At 35.1% G+C, this 12,277-nt stretch overlaps 1 protein-coding gene across 3 annotated transcripts in view; it reads right to left on the bottom strand.

Annotated features, from left to right (window-relative positions):
• Positions 1–12,277, bottom strand: part of IleRS (Isoleucyl-tRNA synthetase) — a 410,216-nt gene that overhangs the window by 23,031 nt on the left and 374,908 nt on the right. For all 3 annotated transcript variants that reach the window (XM_090401998.1, XM_090401999.1, XM_090402000.1), the window contains exon 29: positions 2,762–2,916. In XM_090401998.1, coding sequence (XP_090258124.1) covers positions 2,762–2,916 — 155 coding nt within the window. The remainder of the gene's footprint in view (positions 1–2,761; positions 2,917–12,277) is intronic.

Below are 12,277 nucleotides of genomic sequence, written 5' to 3' on the forward strand. Positions count from 1 at the left end.
TAGGCAGTCTCAAGTAGAGTGATGTGGGCAAATATGAGAATGGGGAACTGGACAATGAGACTTATTTGTGCCTATGGTCCCACAGAAGGTTCTACTAAGGCACAAGTGGAGGAATTTTTTGAGGCTTTAGAGAAAGCCACTGACACAATGAAAAAGGAAAAGTTGGTCCTTGTTGGGGATCTAAATAGCAGAATAGAAAATGATTGTCAGATATACAAAAATATTTTGGGAAAATTTGGAGAAAAGAGCAAAGCTAATAATCATGGCAAATACCTGTTGAATTTCTGCTCAGGACATGAACTGGTTATTACTAACATCATGTTCCAACATAAAAATTTGCACAAATTCACATGGAGAGAAAGGGGAAGGAATAAGAAAAGTCTTATTGACTATGTTATTGTTCATAGTGATGTTTTCTCCCTGGTGCAGGAGACCAAAGTGTAGAGAGGATTTGAAATTGGAAGTGATCACCATTTAGTCTTGAGTAGGATAAAATTGAATTTCATGTTGAAAAGAAGAACATGTAAGAAAGTTTTAAAAGCGAATAAAAGTTGAGCAGCTCTCAGAGGTGAACTGTAGACTAAAATACACAAACATCATTGAAGAAAAAATGAGAGTTTGAGAACAGGAACCAAACCTTGGAGATCCAGTGGCAAGGCCTGAAGAAAACACTGATTGATTCTGCAAGGGAGGCATGTGGTGAGGCTGTCTGCAAGGATAAAAAAATCAGAACTCCATGGTGGACACAGGAAGTTAAAGAGGCAGTGAAGGAAAAGAAGAAAGCATATCAAAAGTTCCTGACAAATAAGTCAGCTTGTGCTCTCAGAATACAGAGACAAATGTAAGAAAGCTAAACACTGTAGAAAACTAGTTAAAAAAAAAGTCATGGGAGGACTTTGGTAAGAACATAGAAAATAAATATCAAGAAGATTGCAAGATATTCTGGAGGTTAAGAACATGAAAAGAGGAGAAAAAGATATCCTTGAAGCATGGAGTAATTACTTCGAAAAATTGCTAAATGAAACAATCAGTGACAGCACAGTGGTAAAAAAAACACTGATCAGGCATGCAGTCAAGAATACATATCTGTAGAAAAAGCCATCAAAAACCTGAAATGTGAAAAGGCAGCAGGAGAGTAGATGATATTCAACCACAAATGCTCAAGTATGGAGGTATAAAAGTCTTACAGTGGCTACACTGCATAGTTCAGAAGGCCTGGATAGATGGACAAATTCCAGATGATAGGAGTACAGCTCTCATAGTACCCATATATAAAAAGGGAAATAAAACTGAATGTGAGAATTACAGAGGTGTTCCTCTACTCAGTGTTCCTGGTAAGATATATGCAAGTATACTTGATAAATGGTTGAGAAGGATTGTGGAAGAGAAGCTTGGTGAAGAACAAGCTGGATTCAGGCCAAATAGAGTCTGTCAGGATCAGATTTTTACTTTACAATGCTTAGTTGAGAAATCATGGAAATATAACAAAGATTTGTATTTAAGTTTTGTAGATCTGGAAAAGGCATAAGACAAGGTGCCAAGAGAAAAGCTATTCAAAATGCTACAGTTGCATGGTGTTAATGGGGCATTATATCAAGCAATACTTAGTCTTTATTTAAGTTGTAAGTCAGCAGTTAGAATTGAAGTAAGTACAGGAAGATGGTTTGATGTTAAATCTGGTGTCAGACAAGGATGTACATTATCCGCTCTGTTATTTATTATCTACATGGATCACATTATGAAGGAAAGTGGTATTAAACCTGATATCAAAATTAGAGATGTTAATCTCAGCTCTTTGCTTTATGCAGATGATGTTATACTTCTAAATAAATCCACTACAATTCTGCAGGATTCTCTGACTAAATTGAATAACTGTTGTAATAGATATGGTATGAAAGTCAGCAATAAAAAGACAAAGACAATGAAAATATGCAGAAATATTAAAAATATCAACTGCACTGTGAATGGAGGACCTATAGAAAGTAAAACATATCTGCTACTTAGGCACGATTTTTAGTGAAGATGGTAAATTAAATATGGAAATAGACAACAGAATCAACAAAGCTGGTATGGTAGGAAATCAACTGAATGAATTTATATGGAATGAGAGAGAAATTAGTCAAAACACTGAATTAATATGCAAGACAGTGTTCAAACCAGTTTTAACTTATGGATCTGAGAGCTGGGTCAAAAGTAAAATACTAGACCAAAGACTAGAGACTGCAGATATGAGAGTCCTGAGAAAGATTAGTGGCATGAATAGATGACATCAATGGCAATATCATATTAAAAATGAGGAAATTAGGAAACACTTGACATTCAGCATCCAATAATGCATTAGCAGAGCTAATCTCAGGTGGTATGGTCACTTAAACAGAATGGGAGAGGAAAGATTGGCAAAACAAGTTGTCTCTGACAGGTTGGCAGGAGAAAGACCAAGATATAGGTGGAGTGATACAGTAAAAAGTGCCTTAGAAGACAGAAATATAAGATCTGATAATATTGGGGTCTTGATAGGTAACAGACTTATCTGGAGGAAAATTGTAGATAGGAAGTTAGTAATGATGTAAATTTTTCATGTAGTACTATCATATCCTGCACCCGTTGAGGGTATATATCAGGTATTTGATGATGAGAACTGTGGAGCGAATTAAATAGTCAGGATTATAACATTCAGTTACATTTAGAACCTTTTACACTGTTGCTTATTGTTGAGAGATAAATATCAAAAATTAAAATTCCTTTTCAGTTTAATAATTACTTGCAAAAAGGTTGACTGGGTTTAACATCTCCAATATTTGAGGCACTTTCATTTCCATTAGGTGTCACATAACTATTTTGGTCCTTTATGGTATGGGAAAGACTGTGATTCTCATTTTGCTGTATGATTACAATGTTTAAAATACCTCCTTTCACCTATATGAAAAAGAAATCAATATTAATGTTATCAATAAATGTCACTGTTTAAAAATTATAATGAATAATAAGCAGAAAAAAGAATTTAAAATACCAATGCATAACTCTGAGAGACTATTTTTAGAATCAGCATCAGCTATGAATCATTTCCCCAACCTCCATAAGTATGGCTGCATTTATTTGCCAAAAATGATTCTGGGAGACAATCATTCTGAAACCAAATAGCCTGACTTCTAAATTTTATACTAATATATATAAGGTAAGGGACTAAATGAATATGACAAGACAACATCTTTGTTTATTCCAGTTTCTTTCATTCCTTTTTCTATTTCAAAAAAGAAAACTGAGAAGAATGGAAGAAAGGGTAAGTAGGGTAGACCCATCATTTCCTGACTATATAATTCAGTTTACATTATTGCTGAGCATTTATTCAAGAGTTTTCTTCCCAATTCATCTGTTGTTAGAAATTCTGTTCTCTGCACCAGTACGGTCTAACCAATGTGGAGTCATAATCTGTATCTTAATTGAAATGAAAGTTGTGAACTTATTAATTATTCACTTACAAAAGTTCACTGATGCAACAAATGTTTCATATACATAAAAAGAATGTTGGACAGCATTATCTTCAGCATGAAAATAGAAAACTGGCAAAAAAGCAAGCATATTTGAATCAGAAGTATTAACACAGAAAAAAATCAATTTTAGTAGAGCAGAATGATCTTAACAGACAATTTCTGTTCTCATCAATTTAGGTTCTAACCACCTCTCTAACATCTTCACCACTACATCTGATATACATGTTGGCTTTGACTTGGATTCTCTAGTGCAGTGACATTATCTTTCCTTTTTACCACTCTTCTGTGACTATTCCTGTTGCCAAACTCTTGTTGAACAACCAAGTCAAGGGCACTGTCAGTTCTTCTTTGCACAGTCCTTTAATTTATGTAGTGATATCCTATCCAGTCCCACAGCTATATTAACTTCAGGCTTACTTCAAATTCTAAACACTTCCCATTTTTGAACTGTCGAACTTTTATCTTCATATTTTTATTCAACACTACTCTCTCACCTACAAGAACTACACTGAACATTTCTGCTACATCTTCTGCAGATGTGATACCTTTCTTTTACTAGTGACATAACCATAGAATTTTCTCTAAGATTTTGCTTTGCTGCTTCTGCCAATCTCCTTTCATATGCTAACTTCTTTCTCGCTACACTTACCACATTCCTAAACAGTCCCTTATACTCTTTGTGCTGCTGAGTGATACTCTGTTCTTTATCTCCTCCATAACTTCCTTTCTCAGGAGATTTTGCATAATTACATTTCACCCCTACTTTATTTATCCTCCTGAACTTAAATACAATCTGATATTGCAATAAGTAATCAATTTTGGATCAAGTCTCATGCACTGCTGATTTCCTTCATTTCAACTGATCAAGCAACAGAATGTCACCAATCTATTCCCTTAATTTACCACAGTCCCTGCTCTGTAGTTCCATATATTTCTTTTGATCCATGGTGGGATTATGGTAACATCTTCTCTTATCACTGTTGGAGATATTAAATCCAACATTTCTGCATAATGTAGTCATCCCTAAGTAGCGCAAGGAATTTAATCTCTTTATACACGTTATTTCTTGTCAATGCTTCCATAGTTAAAGTAACTCAGAAATCATTTATCACCTTCCTCTCACTCACCAGTCTCATCTGCCCAATCATTTCAGAATCACCTCCCTTTACATTTCCTGGCCTGTGGCAACACCCCACAAAATATCTAAAATTCATGTTCATCTCAACCTCACCCCAAATAGCCTCAAAGTCATTATCAATACTTCTTTCTTAACGGTACACATGTAGAGGACAGCTCTTCTTCTGAATCATCAGTAATACCCTAATTTCTCTCTCTCTCTTTTTCTTCAAAAATGCCATAAGCATCATATTTTATTCCTGTAAGTACACCATCCTCTGTTAACCACATCTCACTGATGTGATTAACATAGAATGTCCAAAGTATCCTGTGGTATAACCAAATCAAGGCCATAAACTCTGCATCCTTATTCTTAACACTTCTTGCATCACTGGCATATAAGCATAGTAGCTTGCCACTGCAGTCTCTTTCCTTCCCACAATTCCTCACCACATCATTTGAGTCCTCCAACTTTGCTGCTCACACTAAAACCATCTTTATCTCACATTCCCTGATGAAAAATATTTAATTAAGATAAAATAATAACAAATATTTTGATCCATGCACCATGAGTCATTGTCAATGTATAATAGTTTGAAATAAAAAAATTAAACAACAATGAAGGTAGGCATATGGAGAATGGAATCTCTCCTTATATGCAGTCATGAGACAGCCAGGTAAAAAGATATTAAGATCAGTTGAAGTGTACGTTGTGTGTGATTATTAAAAAACATATAATTAAACAGTATAGTTCTTAATAATAATTTCCTGGTTTTTTGGCATAGAGTTCATTATTAAGGTTGAAATATGGGTGATGCTGAAGTACTTAGGAACTTTCTGAAATGCTCATATTTATGGGAACATCTAATATATATATATGTGTGTGTGTGTGTGTGTGTGTGTGTGTGTGTGTGTATTTTATAATCGCACACATGTACACTTCACCTGATCCTAATAATAATATCATTTTTTACCTGGCTGTCTTGCAAATACATGTAAGGAGAGATTCCATTTTCCATATGCCTTCATTATTGTTTAATTTTTTTTATTTCAAACTGTTTTACACTGATGATGATCCATGATATGTGAATCGAAATATTTGTGATTAATTTATCATAATTAAATATTTTCAACTCTATGTGTTACTTATTAAGAATGAATAACACACAGTTATCTGTTAATAAACCTGATAATTTATCTCATATTGACCCTAGCTTACACTCCCACTCTTTTCTTTTCACTGGCAATATACCCCACTTTGCTGCAGAACATTTGCAGCAAACAGCTTTTCTGCCAAAACCTATCCCATACATCCACATACTGAAGTCTTCTGTTCTTGCACATTCTATCATGTCATCCATAATCGATGCTCTTCACTTCCCTACTATCATACTTTGGCAACATGCTCACAATTTTTCCTCTCACACTTCTGCTTCACTGTCTCTAGTAATTCTTGCAAATCATGTCCTACCCAATGCATGCTTTCCTCAGATCTCATTCCTGCTACTTCAGTCACTCTTCCTATTACTGCTCCTTTCAAGCACACTTTCCTTTTGGGGAATGGTGTCTCTAAAAGCTTCCTAAAAATCCTGAACTCAGTTAATAAATAGAATAATGACCTGTCTTTTATAACACTTGGTTTGCCCTTTTTTACAGATATGTTAACTTTCTGCTGCTTGCATTTTTACCAATATTACCAAATGACCTTAACTCTTCTCTAAATCTGTTAAAACATATGCAGCATCTACTGATGCTCTAAAGAATAAACTATTTTTTCTCATTATTCTCTACTGTTGTTCTCTGTAACATCAGTCTTTGTTTCTTTTGCACCATTCTGCCCATTGATGGTACTGTCAGTTACTTATACCAGAAATATACAAAACCATTTAGTCTCAGCCAAATCACCTAGACATCAATGCGGAAGTTAACATAAATCCACTATAACAAGGATGCGTTAACCATATATTTTTGTGGATAACCTCAATAGCAATTCAAATGTTAAGGAGTCACTTATTTACTCCTAAAACAACTATTTTATGCACATCAGATCAGCATTAAAGGAATAAGTAGGAAGCAAATATGTTTACAGTGGCAGCTTTTAGAAAATAGTTAATAATTTAATAGGTACTACAAAGTGACAAAGGTAAAAATGCGGTTTGGCTGCTCCAAAATTTGTGATGAGAAAATTTTTTCTGAATTTATTTATATAAACATCATCATCAAATTCCTGGTATAGTAAGTCCTGTCTTTGCATAACATAAGCATTCCTGAGATCCTTGCATAATCGAAAATTGTGTAAACAGAATTTGATTTAATTTTCAAATGCATGAATAGTGGAGGAGGTGGGGGGTCCACCACAGCAAAAAATCATAAATGAATAAAATAGTGTTTTTGACTATTTAATTATATTACATAATTAAGTAGTAATAATATTTTAAGTAACTAATTAAATTTAATTTAATTAACAGATGAGCTATTCTTATAGAAAGTTTATGCAAACAATGACTAGGAAATTGAACATTAATAATACATTTTAATAAGGTGTGACACCTTTTGACTACTTGTATATGATTTCTGCATTCCTTCGAACATGGTATCTCTTCTGGGTCTTGCTCCCACTGGGCAGAGAAGAACGAGTGGAATGCATTTACAGAGTGGGTAGTGAGTGCTCCAACAATGAATGTGTTCAAGGCAAGGTATGATAGTTATTGTGGTCTGTACCTTTGCAATGAGTCTTTGGACTCTGTGGAGACTTGGAAGTAATACTAATATTAATTACAGAGGAATTTACCTACCAAGTCTTCCTGGTAAGATTTATGCAAGTATACTTAAAAAATGCTAAGGAAAAATGTGAAAAGCTTGGAGAAGAACAAGCTGGATACAGGCCAAATAGAAGTTGTCAGGATCAGATTTTACTTTCAATCATTTGAAAAATCATGAAATATAAAAAGGATCTGTATTTAAGTTTAGTAGATCTGGAAAAGGCATATGTATTTTGTGAATAGGATATTATATCAAGCAATACTTAGTGTATATTTGAGTTATCAGCAGTTAAAATTGAAGGAAATACAGGATGATGGTTTGATATTAAATCAGCATATGACATGGTACAAAGAGAAAAGCTGAATAAAATGTTACAGTGATATTTTGTAAATGGGACATTATATCAAGCACTTAGTGTGTATATATATATTTCAGTTTAAGTCAGCAGTTAGAATTGAAGGAGGTACAGGATGATGGTTCGATATCATATCAGGTGTGAAACAAGGGTGAACGTTATCCCCACTGTTATTAATCATCTGTGTAGATCATATTATAAGGGAAAGTGGTATTAAACTTGATATTAAAATTGGGAATGTTAATCTCAGCTCTTTACTTTATGCATGAATGTGGAAACTTACTGGAAACACTCTACGTCTCACTATACAAGAAATCCATATAGAGCTTTCTAACATTTTTCTATGTATTCTCTTGTTGCCGCTGATCCACTTGCCAAGAACTTCTGATATGATTTCTTCTTTTACAGAACTGTTTCTCAATCATCTTGAGTACATTATAAAGTTCTGATTTTTCTATTCATGAAAATTGCACAGTATCCTGCCTCCCTAGAATGCTACTCCCACCAGGTCTTCCAAGGTCCAATTCTTATTTTCAACCTTTCCATTTTTCCATATTTGAATCCATAGCTTCCGCCCCTGAAACTGCTCAATTTTAATTAGTATTATTTTGCTCTATATTTCCCAATGTCACTCTATAATCATGACAAATTCTTCTACTTCTTTCATAGTAGAACCCTCTAGTGGAATACAGGCGTAAGCGTCACATACCAATATCTTCATTTTGAAACATGTCTACACACTACTTGTAACTGCTTTGCCATCAAGAAGTGTATCTTCCCATTCAGTGTGAATATTACAGATGTTCTTTCCCTTCCCTGACTGCTCTTGCACAAATATGACATGCTATAGTTATTATTTAACAGTATCTATGTGTTTTCAACTTGGTAACATTTATTACTTCTTTTCTACTAACACTTTTTACAATGGTGGTACCCATCTTCAATTCTGCTGAGGCTGAGTTTGTTCCAACTTTTTTATGCCTGATCATCCTAGTTTTCCAATAAGAACACTAGGATCTCATTTAACCTGAAAACACCAGCTGGTATACCATTTAATCACACTGTATCACATTTTTGTTTGTGGTGTAAGCAAATACAGAGTGCAGTTTGGTTGGGTGAATTTCAAATTCCAAGTGCATCATCAAACATTCAGTACTACTATATTATGGTATTAATATTATTATTAGGAGAGACCTCCAGGGAGTCAGGAACATATCAAGAGAGGCCACGTATTACCTACACCACCTGCCATACATGTTCTTGAATTCATTCACACTAACTTCACTCACTACCTCCAACAGCAATCCATCCCATTCATGCACAAGTGAAAAATCTAGCTCTCATCCCTTCTTGACGGCATTCATTCTCAACTTCTGAGGATACCTTCTCATCCTTTCTCCACCCTCCATAAAATGAAAAATTTCAACTGATATGTTTTATGACCCTTTCAGAGGTTTGTAAGTCTCAATCATATCACACCATCTTTCCCCTGTTTGCTATGTCAACAATACACAAATTCTCAATCTATCACGAAAATCTGTATTATTCTGCAATCCTAGTGTCCTTTTTGACACTACTCTACACTACACTCTCTCTCCACTATATGAAAATGATCAAGGGTACCAGAAGACTTGACTTGTGCACAAGTGAGGTCTTATAAAGGCCTTGTAAAGAGGCAACATAACTGCTTTATCTTTACATGTCAGGGTTTTAGCATTCCAATCATTTCTGAGTTATATTTGCAATCATTGCTATATGGCCCTTGAACTATGACTTCCTATCTACTAAAACTCCAAGATCCCTAGACTGATCAGTTTCTTTTAGCATAATCATACTAACATAACATGACTTTGGATAATACTAAAGTGCATGACTTTATATTTACTAGCATTGACGTGTCAGCCATTTTCACATCCTTGCAAATACAGCCTATTCAAATCATTCTGCAAGTACTGCATATCAGCAGTTGTATGTCTTCTGTCAAATCCTTTCTAAATGTCATTAATGAACAGACTGAATAACAGTGGTATTAGAATCACTAGTTTCTATGAGAGAGAGAGAGAGAGAGGAAGAGTCCATAGCTAATCCTTCTTTCTGTGCAAAAAAAATCTTCAAATTTGAAAAAAACTGCTATTAATGCAATGTTTAAATAGGTCTGCTGTCCAGTGGGAAAATTTCCCAAAGCATTTGTATGGTTTTTATTCTTGGAACAATTGTGAAAAGATTTACTATGTCCAGGCTTGCAATTATATCAGTAAGAGCCAATGTGATGCCTCGGATATTTTCTGTGAAGTGTATTGCATTCTTAACATAAAAGAAAGTCAGAAAGGAATTATTATACAGCATTGATGCATAAAATTTAAGTTTAGCATTATGGTATTTAGATATTAACAAAATTACAGCAGGGTGATACAAATCAAGGCCCATGGTAATACATAATTGGTCAGATTTAACCTAATGAATAATATATATGTATAAAAGTTAAGTTAAGCAAAAAAAAAAAAGTATTTACATGTAAACAAATTTATGGTCAAATGTGTTTGTAAAAATTAATTCTTTCTAAAAAATTAAAAACACTATGCAATTTGCCAGAGTCTGCTAGCATTTCCTTGAGTGTATATGGCTTGGTAGATAGGTGAAAATTACATTCCTTTCTCGTGTAAATTTTTGACAATCAACCAGAATATGATGAACAGTGAGATGTGTGTTGCATTTTTCACATATGGGAGGGTCACCAGCTCTCAGCAAATGAGAATGCGTAAGGTGACTGTGACCTATGCAGAGCCTAGCAAGGACAACCTCCTCCCTTCTCTTTGTACATTGACTAGAATGCCAGTGTTTAATTTCAGGTTTAATGTTATATAATTTGTTTGTTGATGTTTCTTGCCATGTTAACTCCCACTGAGCAATTAGCTTTGATCTTATAAGTTGTCTGTAGTCTGTATATATATATATATATATATATATGGAACTGTCAAATAGTATGTGGAGAGAGTATGGGCTGATTTAGCAGCTGCACCTGCAGACTCATTTCCTTTGATTCCGATGTGGCTGGGAATACAGCAGAACTGAACATCGAAATTAAGGATTTTCATTTTGTGAAGCAGGTGTAGCACTTCATAAAGTACTGGATGAGGATTATACATAGGAGAGGAGATAGTCTGTAAAGAGCTCAATGAGTCTGAATAAATTATACACTTTTGGTAGCAGTTTTCTTTTATATGCACAAGTGCAAGCTGAATAGCATGTAACTCTGCTGTATAATTACTGCAGTCAGGTGGGATCTGATTTGAGATAATAATGTCAGGAAACACAGCAGCAGCACAGCCAACAGAGGTATTAGTTCTTGAACCATCAGTATAGATGAGTAAGAAATCAGTGTGTGCTGCTACGTGTGCATTAAACAATTGCAGGTAAATGGATGATGGGGTATAAGATTTCTGTAGCTGACAAAGTGAGAGGTTGCAGGATGGTGTGCAAACCTGCCATGGAGGAATGCTGTTATGTTTAGTGTAGCTAATGTTGTCAACATTTATACTAACAGCTTGAACAGTTTCCTTAATACGCATATCAAAAGGATGTATAGCAGTTTGATGTGTGTGATATTGAGCTTCCCAATGCAGAGAGAGAGAGAAGATACTATTCCACGTAGGGTGATCTGGGAGAAATTTTATTTTTAGGGTATAATTAAGAGACAACTGTTTCTGTCGAAGTGATAGAACCGGTTCATTTGCTTCTACATAGGGACTTGGAGTGGGTGAGGTGCGAAAGGCACCAGTAGCTATCCGTATAACCTGATGATGGATGGAATCTCGTAGATTACTCTGTCTTGCCGAACCATAAACTTAGGACCCATAATCCAGCTTTGAACGTATAAGTGCATGATAAAGATGGAGCAATGAAGCTCGATCAGCACCCCACCCAGTACAGGATAGAGTGCGAAGGAGATTCAAAGTTCTTTTCCACTTTTCTCTTAGTTGACGAATGTGTGCTAGAAATGTGAGTTTTCTGTCAAAAATGAGTCCCAAGAACTTGGTTTCTGTAGTTACTGGAATAACAGTAGGTCCCATTCTTAGTTCAGGATCTGGGTGATGAGTGCGTTTTCGACAGAAGTGTACACAGACACTTTTTTCTGTTGAAAACTTAAACCCATTATTAAGAGCCCACAGAGAGACACGATATAAAGGTTAAACAATATAGGTTCCAGTACTGAGCACTGTGGGACCCCACTTGTAACCCTCTGCTTCCTTGAAACTGCCCCACCATACACAACTCTCTGATACCTATTGGACAGCCAATCCTGAATCCAGTTGACCAATCTGACATCCAGACCCATGTGCTGCAACTTAAATATCAGCTTATCATGTGGCACCCTGTCAAATGACTTTGCTAAGTCTAAGAAAATGGCAGTATATGCCTTTTTCCTCATCTAATGCTCTTGTAATAACTTTATCATAAAAGGCTAGCATATTGCTAAAACAAGAGCGCCCTTTCATAAATCCATGTTGACTCTCACAGATAACATTACCCTCATCTGCCCAATGCTGTATAC

The sequence above is a fragment of the Typopeltis vanoorti genome, chromosome 12 (assembly GCF_054136105.1).
Source record: "Typopeltis vanoorti isolate ZY-2024b chromosome 12, IOZ_Tvanoo_1.0, whole genome shotgun sequence".
NCBI classification, from domain to species: domain Eukaryota; kingdom Metazoa; phylum Arthropoda; class Arachnida; order Uropygi; family Thelyphonidae; genus Typopeltis; species Typopeltis vanoorti.